We start from the raw sequence: 21811 nt of genomic DNA on the forward strand, positions 1-21811 counted from the left end.
TCTTAACAGTGGCAGGAAAGACAGGAAAGTGAGTGTAAATGTCAAGTGTGAACGGAACACAAGCAGCAGCCTGACAGGGTGTTTGCCCTTTCCCCCCTAGAAGAAAGTCCTGAAGAAGCACTGAATGATTGCAAAAGTGAGCAGAAATCTTGGAGGGGAAACACAGTAATCCAAACCAGTTTTGACACTGCTAGAAGTCACCCTGTGTGCAAGGAGATCACTGTCCGGGCAAGGCAGAGCAGCAGCCCAGCAGGACACTAAGTATTCTGCTCTCCAACTAGGGAATGATTGCCCCAGTGCAACAAGCAAGGACCCTCACCCCAGGTGCATGGACATGACTTTGTTAGGGGTCCCTCACCCACACTGTGACCACACAGGTACAACTGAAGTTGGAAGATGCACATCTCCAACAGGAGGGGAGCAGCAACATTTAAATGATTTCGTTTAAACTATGAGAAATGAGTAGTTTTCTCTGAGCAACAGTAAGCAGTATCTTCATCTGGCAGGTGTGAACTGGTAACCCAACTCATCCTATTTCATGAAACTATACTCCCTAGAAGTAGCAAGCAGAAGTCCTGTTCTGACCTTTAGTAAAGCTGTATTAAAGCAGGCTTTGTCACAACCCCTTATCCCTTCCAACCACCCATAGCTAACACAGAAAATTCAATTTCACAGCATCCTGAATAGAATTGTTTTGATGTTTCTCATGCCCATACCACCCCTAGCATTCTTCCTACCCTTCCTGGAAGTGGCACCCACTGCCATTTAGTAAACAATATGTCTCTCTATATGTCCCTATTTATTTCACTAACAGATAGTAGTAACTTGGTACTTACGAATATGAAGTCAGTTTATTCAAATCATTGTGCATATTGAAGGGATACACTTCTCCCAAATGGACAAGCTTTTCCAAAGCCTCATAAATAAATATGATACATATGAGTGCTGCAAAAGCTTCCTCAGTAAATCGAGTGATGTAGCACACGAGGCTGCTGGCATCTGTGGCTACAAGCACGATGCACAGAAATGCAGTCCACAGACCAATGCTAGCTCGCAGGGAGAGGTAGGAAAGACCATAATCCCTGTGTGAAGAAAGAAATAAAAAGCATTAACTGAGTCAAAACCCACCACTATTACATTCTACTTGAAAAGACACTGAGGCCAAGCTTTATAGGTTTTCAGCACTTTTCTCATGCTTGATATTAGCTCTGAAGGAAGCAGAAATTTTTTTGTCTCATCTCCCACCAAAGCAAAGCAACACTGCAAGATGTTTCTAGGACTGACAGTGCAACTACCTAGCTTGGGAAGCATCATGAGGATGGGTCTCTCCAGAGCTACCCAGATGGTTTCTCATAGAGGGTAGATCCATCTCTGCTTACCCCTGCAGAAGCAAAGCCAACAACTTCACACAGTCAGAATGTAACTTTTATTTGAGTCCTTGCCACTTCTTATCACTGATTTTCTCATTCAGGTTTGCCAGTGCCTCACAGCTTTACCAAATCATATCAATTTCTCAGTCTCTTGCCACTGTACTTACCTTCATGGACATACACATTTACTGCACATCTGCTTTCAATCACAGCTATTTTAACAGGCTAGAATGTTAAAAAAGTGCATCAAGTCAATAGAAACATCACTTACCTGCAAAATTTAAATAATATTTTTTCAAATACTAGAACTGGTCCTGTGCTTCCCAAGATAGTAAGAGGTTGCCCAGCAAAGAGAGAATAGGCAATCCCAGTTAATGAGGCTCCAAAGAGAGACTCTATTGCACTCTGTTTGGGGGAAAAAAAATGCTGTAACTTTGCCGTCTTTCAGGTTAGCATTTAGCATCATATCTTCATAAATACAGCTTTAAGATGCACTAACTTAGAAACAAGACAAGATGCAAACACATTGCAATCAATATCCATGTTTGAGACAAGAATAACTTAACACTGTTTTGCAGTAACAATACCATGGACAAGATTTTGAAAACTTCACCCTTGAGAAACATAAAGCCATCCAAAACCATGAGAACAAGTTACTAGTCCTGCCAGCTCTGAAGGAAAAGCATACCAACAATTATACAAATTTACAAAACAAAACCCGAAAAACTAACCTAAAACAAAAAAAACCCCAAACGAACAAAAAAAAGAAAATAGTTACTCAACATGTTGTTTACAGAAAGAATTAATGGTCTCTGTAAAGAAAATAGATATCTGTATTGCACCATATCTACAGTGTGCTGAATCAAACCTGCATCAACCAAGCATTACAAAAGAAAAAAAAAAATAAAAACAAGCTGACAGGCAAAGGTGCGGGGGAAATTACTGAAGAATATTGCTTTATGTATACATGACACCAAAAATAGATGAGCAGTAAACCAATGTCCCACCTGGTAATGCATTTCTTTTCAAGGAATTAAGGTATCTACTTCAGTTCTTGAATTAAGTGTTTCCCTGTAATATTTTCTGCCAAAAATACCCAGTTACAATGTACCTCTAAAGAGAGAGGCCAGAATTTTAAATACTAATACTATATTAAATTTACTTGAAAACAGTTAATTACACCACCTACCACTATGAGAGGTCATGGATTACAGATTCCTGTAATGAAATTACAGTGTTCCTAGTGGAACTTTAAAGCATTTGCTATTTTGAAATTAGGTAAACCTAAGAAAACAGAATTCTTCAAACTTGAGCTCCAATTCAGGAAATCATCCGAAAATGGTCAAAATGATTTGCTGAACTGGGCTATTAAAAATGAAAATGAGTCCTTTGTTAATAACATTAAGAAAAAAATATAATTCCAGTCTCTCGTTCTATTACCTTCAAATTAGTGTTTTTGGTTAGTCAATGCATTAACCTTGGGGCTCTCAGTCAGGGTGGCAGGGACAGGAGCACTGTGGAGGTGATGGCCTCTGAGAATGCGAGGGAAGGTTTCAAAGACAAACTGTGTACCTTACAATATCAGCTACTGTGCTTGAACATGTGTGTGCAGTAACTAAATGTTTTATTCAATGATGCACACCAAGTATCTGAAGGCAGGAACAAACCCGCAAACAATTCCAGATAGCTAAAAGAAAGAAGGTGTTTGAGAATCAAGCTTGGAAAGGAGGGTAGTTTCATTATTATACATGTTGTACATTCAAAAGTTACACTGTCATTTTAGTAATCATTCCTACATTTACAGTGGGAAAACCAGCACATAGAAAAGATATAATTGATTTCTGTATTTTCTATCAGCCTGAAATGCTACATCAATAAACAAATATCTGAGTCAACAGCAATAATTGAAAGAAATAAAACAGTTAACTAAATTTTAATACAGTATAAGCTTAAAATTTTCATTAAGTATCAAGAAGAATTTTGTAACATAAGTTTCAACAGCATCTTAGCATTTGTAAAAGACATGTCTGAATATATCTGTCCCTCCCATAAAAGGACAGAGCCTTGTTTTTTTGTGATAGATTTAAAAACAGAAAATACACTTCAAACTAGATTCCTCATAAGCCAATTGACACTAAGTTACTAACACTGCTGATATTAAGTAATTCTTCCCTGCTTCAAAAACTGGTGAAAAGGTGCTGGTATTGTCTACTGCCCAACATAACACTACCAAAATTTTGTATGCATATGGTTTACATTTGAATAATTTACAATGAAGAGTATTTTCTGCTGATAAACCTCAAACACTTTATTCTATTGTGAGCAACATATGTATTAGTGCAAGCATAAACACATCCTGTCAGTTTCATAAACGGACTGCTGGCCACACACTGCAGGCATTATCATCCTCATAGGTCTACTCAAGGCCAGTACATATTCTTGGCTATCCACCTTGAGCCTCTGACTTTGCCTAAAGCAGGCCCAGTGGGATGGTGCACCTTTACTGCTATTTATTGCTCTTAAGCAGCCAAAAAGAAGGCAATGCAAGCCTTTTCTCAATTCATGAAGCCATTCATCCAATAAGGCAGGATAAACATTTTTTACCTCCCCTGTGCATCTTCTCCTGTTCACATAGGTTCCCCACATTTTCCATAGCAATTACCTTTTGGGGAAGATCTGCTTTGGGGCAGGCTAATCAAGTGCTGTGGGTAAATTCTTCAAATACAAGTATAAATAAATGAGACAAATGCACACAGTGACTTGCCTCTGAAGGTCTAAAAGCCTGGCCGCTACCATTCTTTGTACTCACTATTCTGCCTTCTGTAGCTTCTCCCAGGAGCCCTCCAAAAGTGATTACAGGAGACATACAGGCACAGTATAGGAAAAGAATCGAGGCCAGGCACTGCAGGCTTAATGCATCCTTGAAGTCACTCAAGAAAAAAGGTGCTTTCCTTTTGATGTCAAGTATCAAACCACCAAAAAGCCTAAATAGGTGAGATGAAACTCGTCAAACTGTACACTAAAGGATTCTAGCTAGTTTAAAACTATGGGCTACACATGACTGCCAGTGCCTATTGCTGGCACAAATTAGCTATTTCATAATGCAGATTAAAGCATAACAATTAAAAACGTCAATGAGAATCTTATCTACTCCAATTTGGGAGTATTCCAAACATAATCAAGCAGGTTTCCCACATTTTTAAAAGCTGACTACGTTTTTTTTTTTTAATATATGGGCTAGATACTGAAAAAATAACTTAGCGAACAATTTCACCTAAATGATGCTTAAAGTCAAATCTGTCTTATGATATTCAAAACAATGGAACAGAGAAATATGCTAAACCTCAACCAAGATCACTGCATTATCACATTTCAATATTACCACTCCAACATACAGTTGTAGCTTTTTATTTAAATTCACTACATACATATGATGACGTCAATAAATAAATTTAGGTCTATCATTTTTAACAGTGTTCCTATCTGGAGAACACAGATATTCCACTTAGTTCAGCTGGGTAAGTTATTACCAAGAATTTAAAAATCAATTTTAAAAAATCTTAAAGACTCCAAAATAATAGACATTAATTTCCATTTAGAAAAATTTATTTTATTTTTAATTATTAAAAAAACCCCAAACACTCCTAAGAAAAAGAAAAGTCTTATCTACAGATAATTTTGTGAGCAGAAATGAACTTTTTAGCTCCACATACTGTCTACAAAAATAGTAAAAGGTAATTATAACAAAGCCACAATGGTAAAAATCAACACAAATGTTGTAAAGTCTTTCTTGCAAATGTATGAAAAAGATGCATTTGATTTAGAGGTTTATTATTCTGGGGATAACAACACTGTACATATACTCCAAAATTTTTCAGTTGATTTAATCTCTACTCTCATTTCAGATTAAAGTTTAATCATAACCAGGTATTTCCAATGTTGGAGACTTCTTTAGCAAATATTTTAGAATTAACAGAAAACAACAGTAACTGAAAGAAACTCCTTCCGTTTTATTTTATCTCTATAAGAAACCTGACCGAAACCCAAAGCTAACCAATACCAAACTACTTTGTGCCACTTTTCATTTCTTATTGTTCCATTTCATACACGCTTAATAAAACAGATTTGCATTAATGGGATTTTTTAGTACCTAGCCAAACACTGAAAATTGCATATTCCTGCTCTAATTATGATAATTGCAAGCCCCTGAAGATTAAAACTTAAACCCCAACTTTTAAAAGTCAGTTAGTTAAATTAGGCAGCATCTTATGTGAAATCCTTCACAAATGTGTTGAGAAACATTGCCAGAGGCTTGAAAATACTTTAAGCAGATTGGCACTTACAGGCAAGAATCCAACACTTGAAAAGGACAAAGGATGCGCTCTGACACTTGTAGCGTAATTTTTTAATGTTTAAATGTCAATCATTACGATGAAGATTTATCACTTTTATTTCTTTATGGAAGCTAGCATTTAGGGAAGTGAACACACCTTCCAGTTCTCTGAAGTTCAGGTCCGGCATGATGGCCTTCTTCTTTAAGATCCCTTCCTGTAGGAGTAGATCCATTTGGAAATTTAGGTGCCTTCCTTTTCGCCTACAGAAGAGACGTGGGGGAAAAAAAGGAAAAAGGAAAAAAATACTTTGAGACTGCTTTTACACTAAAAAGTATAATTAAAAGAGAGTGTGCACAAATCCTATGCCTTCCACACCCGTTTTCACATTCCCAGCTCATCAGCAGTCCTCCATTTTCCAAATCAATCTTTTGTTGAGAACAGATGACTAGAACTGTACAACACCACCCAGAAGACTTATTAGTACCTTGCACAACAGTATTCATCTTCCCTCTACCTATAAGAAATAGATTACTGAAACACAATGAAACAAAGCCTAGATTTTCAACACACAGTAGAGGCTCGACCATGAGACAGGAATCTTTAGATATTATTTTTCTTCAACCATTTACAGAGCAGAAACATTTAACATGTATCAGAAACTGACCTCTTTTTATGATACACACAGTATTTAGTTGAAATATAAATGAGAAGTAATTCTCCTGCTGAGCAAGCTGCTTACCAGCTCCTCATAAATTTTTCAGCTGAGCCTGCCTTCCAAAAAACCCTGAGCCCAGCTTATTTTGGAAACAAGTTACATGGTAACCTCAGGCTACTCATGAATAGACTGCACTGCTGTTACCCCATTCTATTCCACCCACTCTGCCAAACCACCACAGGACTCGACACCAATGTCAACCTTCTGAACAAAAAGCTCTGGTCTCTCCTCTGCTTTTGATCCTGGAGGCCCAAATTCCTTTAAGTTGTAAAGAGGGAGGAGAGGAAGAAAATCTCTCCAAGGACCCACTTTCCTCAGCTCTCATTGTAAGCCTGCATCATCACAACTGAGCAGTATGATCAATTTGTATCTATTTCATAAACATTTTGTTATCAGTATATGCTACACAAAACACATTGAACACTGTAATGAATGCTGCATGCAAACAGAAGTTCTTACAATAATTTAAATATTCTTGCTGACCACTGCTAGACTACTCACAGAATTTGGCAACATAAACTCAAGTACAATTTCTCACCAATTCTTCCAGTTCCCACATGAACTCATTTCAGTATTTCAAAAGGAAATATTGTAAGTAAAATTAACTTAACAGCATAGCAGAAAACTGATTAAGGCCTTTTCCCCCTTCTTAATTTTTTTTTTTTTTGGTAACTTGAATGAACAATCAACTTTTTCTTGCAAAATGGATGTGGGGACTTCCCTGATGCTTTACAGCCATCTGGATAGGAGCCAGCAGTGTGGCCAGGTGGCCAGAAAGGCTAATGAGATCTTGGCATGTGTCAAGTAGAGTGTGGCCTGCAGGACAAGGGCAGTGATTGTCCCTCTGTACTCAGCAGCTCAAATCCTATATTCAGTTTAGGCCCCCTCACTCCAAGACAGACTGGACCTTTTTTTTTCCTCTTACCTGGGAAGGAACATTTTTTGGTGGCTCAATTCGTATAGATGGATCCCACTCTCCTGGAGGCAGGACTGTCACTTGGTCTAAAAACTCATCAATTCCTGACAACAAATCATTTCGGTCTTTTGCTTTATAGGCAACATCATGGAAAACCTACAAGAAGAAAGTACTCAACACTTATTTTTATTTTATTTTTTCTGAAAGAGGAACTGATTAGCATTATATAATGATTAAACTTGATTAAAAGGTATGGAAAATATTTTGTAGGTCCTCAAAAGTTTGGCTTTTACTTTACTTGCATACTTTTAAATTAAAAACTACTGGTATGCACATTCCTATGGACCACAAGACATGGAAGTTTTATCTTCAAACTCAAAACTAATATTGTGGTAATTTCTAAAGTTAAATGAAAGTTAACCTTCGATTTTCAGGACATCAAGTTCATGTACTATTGTCTGACTAATTCTGCCTTACAGCCATTGTACCACTATGCTGTGCTAAATCATGACAAAAAATACTTCAAACAAGCTTCAAACCAAACCACAAGCTTTTATTAAGAATAAGAATGCATTTTTATACATCTACCTTAATTAAGTTTAGAAGACTGCTTAAAAAGCACAAGAAAGCAATCCTACTAAAAAATCCTATACCATTTTATAGACTATTACAACATGAACTCCAAGATATATTTTATACACACAGGGGGAAAAAATGCTATTTTACTGTAAAACTGCTTGTAGAAGACGATTTGAAATTGTTCTGTACATTTTAAACCTGAACTGGTTTTCTCCAAATATCATTAAATCTGATCATTAAATCTTCTAATCTTAAAATAGCTCTCTGAAGTCTACTCAGGTCTTTTTAGACCATCAAATAATTGATTTTTTTTCTATTTCGGTGATCTAGACTATTCCTAAAAATCAGATCAGCCTATCTAAAAAAGATCAGAAGCTGTAACTTAAGCTTTTAAAATTCAGTTCTCACATTGAACAAAAACTGTATTCACAGACTTGTTACCAATTGCAAAATGACAAATTTCTAGTTTACATTACCAAACTTCAAATTGTTCTAGAGTAAAAAGTACTTGCATTTCTGCTAGATAACCTTAAAAATTATCAGCAATTCAGTAGGTGGCGCTCAATGTGAAGTCAAAATTAAAACATCCTAATTTTGCTCAGTAAGATGGCATCACTTTTAAATTAAAAGTCCTGGTTCCCTCCTGCGGTCTTTAAAACCAATAGGGCTCTAAGCACATGACTTCAAAAGGCTATTAAAATCCTTATTTTATTTATTTGATCTGGCTTAGATGAAAAAAAAAATTATGATGACTCAATTGCACGCATTTTTAAAATTTTGTTTCCTGAGCACTTGCGCAGCTGCTTCTGTCCTTTCTGACATACAGCGGTTCATACCAAATGCAGTTCTATTTAATAGTTCTGATAATGAATTTAACATAAAAATGAAATCTATACATTAAGGCCAAATTTTTTTTCAGAAATACATTTAGGATTTCAAGACAGACAAGGAGAGAAGTTAATTTATCATTATCGACTTCACTAACACAAAAAATAATTAAGTTTACAGTTCTTCATTTAACTTGTTTGAGGTTTTTTCTTTAACCTACTACTCCAAATCATTTACTGAAATCAGTTTGTAAATACCTCATTCTAGACTCTAACGACAAGCATTTAAAACAGATCACTCACGTCATCTGTCATAAGTGTTGCTATTGATCGTCCAATTTCATGGTACTGTGGACATTTTCCTACTGGTCCCAACAACAAAAACAAAAACCTGCGGAGAAAGTAATACAGGTGAGTATGGCTGACTCATCTGCATGTATTCAAAAGGGGGTTTTTCAAATTAATATTTAAAAGAAAATTTAGTGGTGAAGTAAAAATCCCATTTTTACTGCTTACGATCTTAAAAGACTGCTGCAACACTGTGAAAAGATTCAGCTTAAAGTCATTACTGTAAGGAACTCAAATCCTGACCCAAAATTACTCAGATATCTTCTTAATTAAGCCTAATTTTTCAACTTCTTGTAATGCCTTAAAGACTGTAGAAATCCACAGACTAGAGCTCAATGAATATTTCCTCTGGATTCTAAGCCTTTCTGACATTCCCAGTAGCAAAGACCCCTTAAGTGGCAGCCTAGGAGCTCTATGACCTGTCCTACATTCCCTGATGATCACCTTTTCATGGGAGTTCAACCCCCTCACCTGCTGTGAGTGGCCATGGCACACAGAGGATGCACCTACTGTACTTCCTGCAGTACACTTGGGCATACTCATATAGCCTATCCTAGTCTTGTGTCAGTGGAAAGGAAGGGAACTTGGGTATTGGAGCACCTATAAAAGTAAGTGACATTCTGGGAAGCTGATCCAATCTGGGGGTTGAGTCACAGCATATATTAGCAGATCCTTGTGCAGTAACAGTGCCTAACATAAAACTCACCAAAACCTTGAACAGGAATAACATTTTATAAATTCAAAAGGATACAAACCAAAGAGTGAACCTCAGTAATTTGTTTCACAACCTTCTTCCTATATTTCATGAAAATGACATTCCTAAGCACAATACATCTGAAAAAAATAGCACTTTCTTCCAACTCATTGTACAAAAAGGTCACTTCTGTCTCCTTTCAAGTTTACTACCCTAACTGAAAACAAGAGTGCATCTTAAGAATCCCAGTATGCTATTCCAGATCTGCAAGTCCAAACCATTCTGAAAAACTTAGTACAGAATAGATTCAGCTACAGTAATCAGTATGCAGAAATTTTGGAATTTCCCAAAAACATTGAGTACTCCTGTCAACTACTCTCCAAAAATTCTCACATATATGTATTTTTGCCCTTCAATAGAGTGTATAAGCTGAAAATCATGAAGATAAACAAACACTTTGATCATTTTGAAACATTAAAATCCACCAAAAAACATAAATACAAATGTATGGGCAAACACCACGGAACAGTCCAATACATCAATGTGCACAGAAAATGAATTGTTATTCATGATGATTGATGAAATTATCTTCTACCTTCATCATGAGACCTGTATTTTGAAATTTTGAACATCTGTGGTAAACATACCCACAAGTATAGTGGTGAGATCCTTGGGACTGGGGAAGCAGGGGTGACTGCACCAGGCTGGATAGCATACTGCAGACTGAAAACTACTTCTCTATGTATTAGCTGAAGATTGACTACTCCAGTGTCAATCATGTAGAATTGGGCATATAATAAAAAATTGTTTTTTCACCACCTAAGTCATTCATATGCAGAGCATTTGTATAAAAAGAACAGATGTTCAGATTAGACAGACCTTCAGACCTTCAGTGTGCTCTTCCCCACTGACAAGCTGTGTCACACCAAAGGGAACTATAACTATCCTCATGCCCATCTTCAAAATGTCAACACAAACTTGGAAGACTCATTGCTTTTACTCCAAATCAACTTTCAGTTTCAAATCCTACACTTGCTTAAGACAGCATCTTTACATGTATATAGATGTATATATGTATCTGTGTGTGTATATAGAGATATATATAAAGATATATAATGCATTCAGAGAATTTTGTGGCAGATCTCATTCCTTCAAATTTTGCAGCAAATGACTGACATAATGTTAAACAAAACTCTACATTTTTTGAGCTTAATACAGTGTATATAAAAATTTACAGCTATCTGAGATCTTAAATATTATTATCCTATTCATAAGTAAAGCCAGAATTTCCAGGCATTTATTTACCGTGTAGGAACCGGAACCTCTGTGAGACCCGAGAGAAGCACAGCAGGGGAGAGCCTCACAAAAGCAATAATAGGTCTTTCTAAAAAATCTACTTCTCCCACTAACACATTTGATGCTTCTGCTCCTGAAGGAATTTTCCTCATGAAGTTCATATCAACCTATTCATACAAAGATGAAACAAGTGTTTAATCCCTTACATTTCTTAGCAGAAATTCCATAACATAATTATGTTTATCAGAATTTACAAGACATTTATGCTACAAAGAAAAATTAAAAAGCAAATTAAATATCCCACAATACAGAAAAGACAAACACATTTAGAAAATGTCAGCCAGCCAGCCAAATAATAATAAACTATTTTCTATAAGTTAGAATTACTAACACCTAGTATATTCTAGAAGACTCCAAACTGCATAATCACCTTTCTAATATTATCGTGACAAACATTCCGTGATCGGACATAAATTAACAAAATCTATGCACAATTAAGTAAGGAGAGTTCATGTAATTACACATGGTTTCTAGAATGCAGTAAGTTATTTCACAGCCGTGTATTTCAAGTATGTCATAATTTTGAAAAATAATTTGTATGTTCATACAAATCATAAAGAATATGATGGCTGAAAATCTTCACCTTCATTTCTGTACATAATTACAGAAGTGCATTAGAAAATGGTACAGCACATGAACTCTGTGTTCACATACACACACACACACAAGCACCAGTGACACTGCTAGCTAGAGAACTTACAGATGGCCTCTTGAGTCCCACACCAAGTGTGCCACAACTACAGTGCCAGGAGGCTGACTCCTGTCCAACAGGAGACAAGGCAGGTGTACACAAGGACAGGCCAAGCAAAAATATATAAACTGTGACAGAGGAGCAGGAATATATGGCACCTGCCATGATCAGATCAGAACTACAGTGTAAGTTAGCTTTCCTTAAGCAAAATTATTTAACTTGGCAAAACAATTTTCTTACAATATTTCACAGTATAGATGACACTTCTGACTGAACTTTATAGTAACAGCCACAATGGAACTTGCCCAGCAAATTTAGATTATGAAAGAAATATATGAGATTTACAGTAGATTTTTTACAAGGTTTCTTTTAGAAAGTGGTATTACGTGTTACTAATGACTAAGATGTACAACAACTTTTGTAGAGGAAACTCAATATATATATAAAGCAAATTCTACTTAAAAGCCCTCTTCACAAAAAAAAAAGGAACCAACAAAAAGTTCTATAAAAATAAGTTACAACAATGTACAAAACTACTTTCAGAAGAGCCTTAATAGCAGATGTGTAAATATCTCCATCTGCATGAGAAAGTACAGCAGCTGCACTCTTATGTTACCAAAATACTGAGAAGCATTCCGCTGGGAAGAATTTTAAAACATGTGACACATTTAGCCTAGATCATATTGTGACACATGTTATCTCTCAGTACCTATTTCATGCGTACACTGGTACACATGTCTTAGTTGTAACTAAGGGGGAAGTTACAACCAGCACAGTTTTTGTTACATAGTTAATTGATGCTAAACACTAAGGTGTTTAATGTTACTTACCTTACTAAAATCAACAGTGCTGTTTTCTCTGCTTCCTCCTGTCCCAGGAGCTTTAACATCTACACTTTTCCCAGTGTCCAAATTTCCAGGTGCTGACTGTGGAGATGCCAACAGCCCTAAATTAAAACAAAGGAGATAAGTTCAAAATGGTGCAGGAAATGAACTGAGTGTGAAACACTACCAAAACTCAATGTGGCAGCTTGCTTAACGCAAAAGTGCACGTTATTCAGTAAGTGCCCTACATTAGTATCATAAATGCAACATTAACAAGTCACTGTGTTGTCAAAAAAATGACTTAATTAAAAGAATTAGGTATTGCCCCAAATGATGGCCATTTGCAAAACAGTCACCAGAAAACATCAGCTACTTTAATTGCAGAAAAGATAACTTCTGGCATTTTAATCATAACTGATTCAGTAGTTAGGATATAGCATCTTCACTGTACTAAGAAGTCCTTGGACACCTAACGCAAACACCTCTAGTCTGCTGTGCAGCAGTTACTGTAATTGTAAAAAGTGTCAGCAAGCCTCAGGCTACAACTACAGGGAATGTAGTCAACTAAGTTAACTAAGCTGTAAAAGTAAGTAGCGTACTACATGAAGGATAGCTTGCAAACCATGCTTTCAATCAGCAGACCTAAGCTCCCACTATTCATCCAACCACGTGTTGCTATGTGGAATATACGCTTGAGCTGAAGAGTACACACAAAGTTTTTCAAGTTCAGTATACAGCTTCCCTCTAACACTTGCACCAAAACAAAACTGTGTTATGAATCCTGCTACATTGCCAGCAGCAGCAAATTGCAGGTTCAGTAAAGGGTGCAAAAGGCAAGTAACCCAAGCATTCAAACACACTGAATTCCATGTTGCATCATGGTTCTCTCTACCCAATTAGTATTTAAAAGCTGGTCTAGGCATGTATAACCAAGCCCAAATCCCACCTTTTGAATTACAGAGCTTTTGCTTGTTCAGTTTAACATGCACTAGAAATGCATTTGGCCTTCTTGCTTGTCTACACTAGACCTTCCAGCTGTGGTGACAGAACATGCTTCCACATGCCTTCAAAACCACATCTAGATAAAGACTGAAGCCTAAACATTGTATTACATGGAGAAAATTTGTAGTTAGGTCAAGCATCTCTCCAGCCAAGATATAAATGAAACCCTCTCTGGCTATCTTCAGGCTACTGCTCTATTTTAACTACTGCCACATAACTACTTGCATACCCCCATGTCTATTATTTCTCCATTTTGAATTTTTTTTTTTAGCATTTCAAATGATGACCAAATTCACTTTACTTCTTCCCCATCTTTGTTTTCAAAAAGCTCTTCCAAAAAGTCATCATATCAACAAAAACATGCAGGTCCAAGCCTTTACCACTAATTTTCATTCTTACAGTTCATAAGGGATGTAAGTGGTGCAGGTGTTTTGTCCTGAAGCAAAAACCAAATCCAAGTTAATAGGCTGTCATTTCCTTCATAAATCCTAACATGCACAATGAGCCAACACAACAACAAGAAAAGCCCCAACAACAAAAAACACATTCTACTCTTCTGCTCCAAGATTTATATGTTATTCACAAGAATCGTACTATCAACCACCTATGAAATCAGCTGATTTAAGTATTTAACTGCTTAGGAGTTGACGTTTGTAGAACTAGAAATATTAAACAGTTGTTGCAGAAGAGCAGCCTAATACAAAAGTTTAGACATACAAACTTCTTCATTTTCCCCCTTCTCTGTAGCAATACAGGTAACTTAGAATGTTTTTAACTGATGAAAGATGAGTGATAATGCATCGCTTTGCATTTTCTGGAAAAACACTGTGAGCAAGAGCAAGCAGAGACTAGAACAAAAACAGAGAGACAATCAAGGAGAAGGACAGTGAATAAGGATTCCACATATTAGCAGAAATATTTATTATTTCAGTGCTAAAGTGATTCTTCTAAAAGGTTTGCCTTCAAAATTTCACCGATCAGTCACAGTCAAGGCTCACAAGTTTTGGCACTGACACAGGAATATTTGTCTGATCCTAAACGATGTGTGAATAGCTTTCCTTTCCGTCAGCCTTGCAGTTGGACAGACTGCTGCTCTCACAAGACAATACTGCTGACAGGTTTTCAGACCTGAGCAAGCATTTCCATATGAGACTGCCTTCATTACACATATCCATCAATCTGCTATTTATAGAGAAACTCTGAACTGAAGAATTAATCTTCTTTAAGAGTGAAACACTTCTATTCCAATCTCACATCAATAAAAGAACTTATTTCCCTCTCTTCTCCAGTTCAGTAGATGCAAACTCAAGGACAATTACCTAGAAGTACTTTTCAGATTGTAAGACAGAGAAATTCATTGTTATGAAGCTACTGAGGGGATCCTTAACAACACAGGGCTCTTCCTGATGTTAGTTAGGCAGATGCACCACTTGCCTCCTCTGAATAGACTACAGTGAAGTGAGTCTGGAGTAATTTGGAATAAAACCTCATAAACTCAAGTTAAGGTATTTATAACTACACCATCACTAAAAATCATGTGCTTTTTTTAGCCAACTACACTTCATACTGTGATCACAAAAATCTAATCAACATTATCTACAGAAAAAAGAAAGCAAGAAGATTACATACAGTTGTCTCACATCTGTTTCATATGAAAAAGATGAGTAATATATGAGTTCAACATCTAAGCATGACTATTTCAAAATAACTGTATTTAGAAAAGCAAAAATTATATAATACAAATCTTCTAAATATGAAGTCAACCATATTTGTACTTGAGGAAATTAAAATAAATTTTTAAAACTAAAGTCCAGTGCAGCTCTAATGCAAAAAAAAAAGTTCAAATTACTACTAGAGGGCAAATATGCAAACTTCTCTGAATCAATAGTTTCAGGAAGCAATCACTGTAAGAGGAAAGCCGTTGTAAATGTTATTTTACTCAGTTTCAAAGTACATTTCTCAGTGGACAAAAAGACCTTTTAAAACATACTTCTTTGCTGCTGTTCACAGACATTATGAAACCTCAGTGATGCTGGTGAATTAACTGTTAATTTTTAGCTGTGACACAGCTGACTTCCCAGCCCTTCCTATGGAATTCATTATTCAACAGTTCAAAGATGGGAAAACAAACACTGATCTTCAACTGATGACAAAATTAAAAAAACATTATTAAGAGAAGCCTTTGTCTAGTTGACTTACTATGAACTGACGACTGGCTGATTCAAATTAAGTGGTAGACCAAAGGTGTGTCTCTTTTCCCTCCTTTTACAGTAACTCACATTAAGTTCAGTAACCTTCCAGCTATTTATGAAAACTAAAAAATAAAAGTCTGAATAACACAAGGCAAATGACAGAGGAATGTATACAGAAAAAAAAACACCTATTAGAAAATTAACACAGCTCCTCACCCTCACAGGAGGCAAACCAAACTCAATCATACAGATGTGTAAAATGTATTCAGATTGCAATATTCTGAATTACTAGAGAGGTGGTACAGACCATAACCTATAGTGGAATGAACCAGGAAGATTTGTTTGTTTTTTTTTTCTTAATTAATACCAGGAAGTTGACTTCCTTGTCAGGGTTTTCTTTGACTCTTGCCTCCCAAGACAGAAATTGGTCCAGTTGCAGCCCTGAAGTCATAGTCTGAGAATGTCCTCAAAACCAAATCTAAGGAAAAACCGTATCTTTCTGTGGTCAGATGATTTCTCGAACTAAAAAAGCAGGGGAAACCCAAGAAAACAAAAATATCTTCGTTTTTGGTGTTTATCATTCTCTGGAAAGACTTATGGATTAACTGGGAAATCATGCCTTTCAGATTTTTTTCTTTATGAGAAATATCTGCATGAAGAACAAAACTGATTTGAACATGACTTGGAGATTCTAGTAGAAAGCCTTACTAGTGATGATAGTAATAGCATCATGTACTTGAGCTTCATTTATTTGCCTTCTCCTGGATTATAAAGATCTTGTGTCTGGCATGCTGTCATTCCTGTCAGAGAAATGAGAACTGGAAAAACAATTACAGCCATTATTTTACTTCTGATTTCAAAGCACGTTTGGAAGATGACCTGTGACAGAATTATCGTTACGTGAATTCTCTTAATTTCCCATAAGGAAGTCAGAAAAAGAGATTTGTGTTTGCTTTTCTGAATTTAAGTAATGATGAGGCCTCTATACTTCAACTGAAGATAAAAAACTGTGACGTAGTTTCTTTCCTTTTCAGTGACTTGGCCGCTAATGTGAAAAGGCAGATAACCACAGCCTCTTTCTTCTCTGTCAGCATATTTCCACTGTTAAATGTAACAGTGTGCTCTTATTTATTAAACAAGTGAGGAAGAAAACAAGCAAAGCCTCAACTGATGGAAAAACCAGGGGAGATCAGTCTCCCTGCTCCCAACACACACAGGCCTAAAGCAGTCAAACTTACAAGCAGAATTTTGGCAAGACAAATTTCTAGGAAGGGGAGGAAGAGTCTGATGACCAAAAAGAAAGATGATTCCCCCTTAAAAACACAATCTGCCAGGTAGAATTGTGAAGTTTCTAAGTAGCTGGTAATTTTGCAAAAGTAAAGCTAGTATGACCGTACGTATGCAGAATGCAAATGTTATGAAACTTTTACTAAAAACATTTCAAGAAAGGATGGAAAGTTCTAACAGTTTCTTTCAACTTATCTATATACCTACATACCCTTTTTGCATATAAAGAAGAAAGGCTTTGCAGATAACAAAATAATAAATTGCTGAGCTCTGGCCTACGAGTACAAGCTCCTAACTACTGTCTCCAATTCTGCCTATCAAACACAGCAAAATGCTAATGGAGTGTCTGATGCTGAAGCAGTGAACTAATGAAGAACTATCCAGAAACAGCTGCAGGTGAACTGAACCTGATCATTTAATCAGTTAACTACTGCTGGTTTTAACAGTCATGGTTTTAAAAAGCACAAAAGCAAAAATAAAACTGCTTGAAAGCTTCATGATACAACTAAACTATGAATGCCACTAATAATTGTATCCTTCCTAATACTATTCATATTCACCTCTAATACTTTACCATGGTTTCAGCTGTACCTATCTCAGGATATCCAACACTGGTTTAAGACATTACCTCAACCACTGACAAAACCAAAGCAAAACCTGCTATGGACTGTAGGTGAGTGAAAGGAAAAGGCCACCATTTTTGACATTTTGCTTATATATTAGATTTTAAAACCATATTCCTTTTTAATTACACAAATGAATGTTAATTAAATAATTTTTTGCTTGCTTTAGTTAAAAGCTAAAAAGTTAAAAATGCCAAACAAGAAGACAGTCACAACTGAGAATAGATAAACATGCAGGCAGAGGTAACAGTTATCATATTTCTTTGTGCCAAAAACATCGCAGTGCAAGTGATCCAGATGCAGAGAGCATCACACATGGACAGCTTAAATTTCAATAGTTGCCTGGTGTTTTGCCAATATTTTCCTCTGTCTTCTTTTCCTGGCTTTCCTGCACTTCTAAGTCTTCCTCAGGTGGGTGGATTACTACTGAAGGAATATCATCACTGGCAGATGACACCAGCAATTCCTTGCCCTGAAGCGGGCTTGGCTGGGCACTTGTGCTTGGGCTGCAGGTAGGGCTGGAGGGTGGAGTGTTTTGAGGGGTGGTTACAGGGGTTGTACACCTTGAGGCTGCCGGGCTCCCAGCTCTTGAAGAAGGAAGAAGGTAACTGAGAAGAACCGACAAACGGCTGTCTGCTCTCAGGGAAAGATTGGAGGCAGAGAGACCTGTTCGCAAAGAGTGCCGGGAGGCTGAAAGGCCTTCCCCTGAGATAAAACAAATGGAACACCATGAGGCTTACAAAAGGGATAGATTATATTAAATTCAAACAAACCAAACAAAACCCACACAGATACAAATATGCATTAACAATTTACATAGTAAATTGCAAGCTTTATGGGCCAAAGTGTCATACTCATGCAAGTAAGATAAGAGGTAAGAGCAGATCTGATACCAGACATTAGGAAAGTCAGAAATTACTGAGGAATACTAATTAGAATGCCAAAGATCTGAGGGAGAAGATATTATCTTAAGTCAGAGTAGGATTTGTTAACAAAAAAAAAATTATCTCTTGAAACTGACTCTTCAATTTTTCTATAATTCCTTATTCCTAATTGCACAGCAGCTGCTAATCCATCCAAAAAATAAACTAAAAAATCAAAATATTACAAGACTTGTATTAACTCCATCCGTTATGTACAAAGAATTTTTAATTTTTAAAAAGTGATCATGATCAAACATATCTAAATGTGTTAAATGCAGCTGTCTTCCAAGAAGAGTCTTGTTTTATTGAGAATTTTCCCAGGCAGCTGTAGTCTAATACATATTTTTGAAGAGGGCACAAAAATGAAATACACAGCCTCTTCTCCATATCCTCTTGCTGTGACTTACCAATAGCCCCACATGGCTAAAACCAAACATTTCTCCAAAATCCCTTGTTACTTTTGTTGCTCTAGTTTCCATGTCCTACTAATTTCTTATTAAGAGAACACAGTCTTGTGATGGTTCCTTCAGACTGGAGTTTGTAATGGATTTTTCAGTTCTTCCTTAAGCAGGAAGAGAGACTGTTTATGCTCATATTAGTACTTCCATTAAAAGGTTTAGTGATACCATTTCTCCCATTTGCCACAAACACTTTTCCTGGGATGACCAGTCTCCTTGAAAACATTACTGATGACTTCTCCTACAATCCCTGAAATCCAAAACATGCTGGTTTCATGTACCATGCCATCAAACAAACAAACAGTAAACTATACACATTTACTTTCACATTCATACCAAGCACTACAGAGACTAGTAAGTTGAACAACCCCAGAAAAATTAACAAGAACGAGGTGCAGAAAGCATGCCTAGGTAAAGGTCACATACATTCTCCTCCCCCCAAACAATCAAAGAGTGGATCCTACAGATACAAACCTCCTTTAAGAACAAAAGCCTCAAAACTCAAATATTAAAATATCACAACTGCAGAGCAGTAAAGAAAATAGGACCAATAGAGCAGATTTGGTTGCCTATAATAATCACTACAGTAATAACTAAATTCCATAAGTATACCTGATAAATCACAAACATGTCCTAACACACACAACCCCCTAAGGAGCCTAAGAACTAATATGCAAATATGCATGTTTGGTTTACCAGCTTATTAGAGGTTTACCAAAGCATAATAAAAAGAAAAGTAAATTAGTATATGCTCATCATATTATACTGGTTTCTTGTTTCAGCATATATCCCATAAACTCTTGTAAAAAGAGTATTAAGAATAAAATGCCCTAAAAAATGGAAGTGATACATGTAAGATAACTGTCAAGAAAGATTGTACCTGGGGATACAGGTGTTCAAGGATGGGCAAAACCAAGTCTGTGTGTGTGAAATTTTCATGTTTGCTGAACAAAACATGTAAGTTGGGAGTTACAGGAGACATTATGCTCTTAGATCAGTTAGCTGCATTTTCATTCTTGAAAAAATAAATCTGAAACTATTAGAGAAATATTTAAGCATATATCATATATGCACTGGCTAACAAAAAAACCTATCAGCAAGCTCAGGCATTCACTGGAGAATACTCCAGCATAGGTAGCCCCTAACAAGCACTTAACTAAGTGAAACATACTCTAAGCAATGAGGCATCCTTCAATACAGAAAAGGAAGTTCACTTCAATGATTGATTCATGAAATCAGAACTCAGTTTTCATCAGAGTAAAAAATTTCAAATTTTCAGAATTAAAAAAATCCTTCTGTCTTAATGCAAGGCAAAAGGAAACAAAAGAACAGAGATGAAAATAGAGGGCCCATAAAAACACAAGAAAAGGAAACAAAGAACAGAGATGAAAATAGAGGTCCCATAAAAACACAAGAATACAAGTAAGCTGCTCTGTAGTACATATTGCTATTTGGAATTTGGGACTGGATGTCTAGAAAAAATTTTCAGGAACTGGTTCAAAAAAGCAATCTAAGAACATTGCAAATACTTTTCTTGGGTTTGGGATTTTTGTTCCCATTAGAACCTTCTCTACAAAACAAGATAAAAATAAACAGTGTTCTAGCTAACAGTACTACCTTCACCATTGACATAGCAAACTTCTTGTCAAATGACCTTAACAGTGGGTTAAAACACAGTAACTGTCAGCATCAATGAACTCACGATCACTAAATCTCTTGTGCACAGACTATAAAAGCAAGTAGGATCCATCTGACACATGTATAAGTTATGCCACAATGCTGAAATTCCTCAAACATTGCACATTTTATTTAAGCATATACAAAAAAACCATTAGGATCAATGTATGTATACTACTATGTTGTATTGCACTACTATGCTTCAAAATAATAATGCATGCTATGGTATACAGGCAGGAGTAGAATATTTGAGTAAATTCAAAAATATCATCCATAGCTACACATCACACACACTCTTATTGTTAGTTCTTTGCTCATCAAGAAGGAAACACTTATCTGTTATTACCAGCTGACCTTTCCTTCATCTCCCAGTGAGAGCATCATTTACCAGGTTAGTATGAACTGGAGGCTACAACTTATCTCACCATTTCGTTCAAGCAAGTGAGGGTCAGAATGTTTCTTGCCTATATCTGCGAAAGACCGAACTAGAGGAATCCGACTGCTCAATTTCTTCTCGTTCTGATGATGGTGCCTCTTTAGAAGAGCCTCTCTCACTTTCTCTCTTATGGATTCATCCAGCTGGCCAGAGGCAATCATGCTGTCCAAAACCATATCTACATAATAATAACAAAAGAAGAAAATTATATAGGTAGCTATCACATCTCTCTTTCGCCTCACTCAAGCACTGTAATCGTATCAAATATTAAAGGAAAATCAAAATCTATTTAAAAGAAAAGTCTTCTCTTTAGCAAAACCATCTTCAAGAATCCACAGGAAATTTTCAGATGTCACTAAACAAGTAAATGTGAGAATAAGAAAAGCACAACATGCAGATCCAAGAGAGGGTATTTATTAGTAGCATCATTTCCAGAAATGTAAGGTACTAAGTACCTTGTAATTTGAGCCATTTACTTCAAATTTCAATGGAAACTCACTTTCAAAAAATGTATTCATTGTATTCAACAAACCTACACGAGGAGTGAGTTCATGAAGAC

General features: G+C 36.3%; 1 protein-coding gene across 1 annotated transcript in view; it reads right to left on the reverse strand.

Moving 5' to 3' along the window:
- SLC4A7 (solute carrier family 4 member 7) overlaps window positions 1-21811 on the reverse strand; it is a 93706-nt gene that overhangs the window by 19463 nt on the left and 52432 nt on the right. The window contains exons 6-16 of the mRNA XM_054514448.1: window positions 21242-21430; window positions 18101-18463; window positions 12661-12776; window positions 11840-11899; window positions 11089-11246; window positions 9045-9132; window positions 7345-7491; window positions 5861-5964; window positions 4180-4354; window positions 1642-1775; window positions 837-1082 (exon numbers count right to left, since the gene is read on the reverse strand). Of these exons, the coding sequence (XP_054370423.1) occupies window positions 837-1082; window positions 1642-1775; window positions 4180-4354; window positions 5861-5964; window positions 7345-7491; window positions 9045-9132; window positions 11089-11246; window positions 11840-11899; window positions 12661-12776; window positions 18101-18463; window positions 21242-21430 (1780 nt within the window). The remainder of the gene's footprint in view (window positions 1-836; window positions 1083-1641; window positions 1776-4179; window positions 4355-5860; window positions 5965-7344; window positions 7492-9044; window positions 9133-11088; window positions 11247-11839; window positions 11900-12660; window positions 12777-18100; window positions 18464-21241; window positions 21431-21811) is intronic.

This window comes from Molothrus ater, chromosome 1, assembly GCF_012460135.2.
Source record: "Molothrus ater isolate BHLD 08-10-18 breed brown headed cowbird chromosome 1, BPBGC_Mater_1.1, whole genome shotgun sequence".
In the NCBI taxonomy this organism is placed as follows: Eukaryota; Metazoa; Chordata; class Aves; order Passeriformes; family Icteridae; genus Molothrus; species Molothrus ater.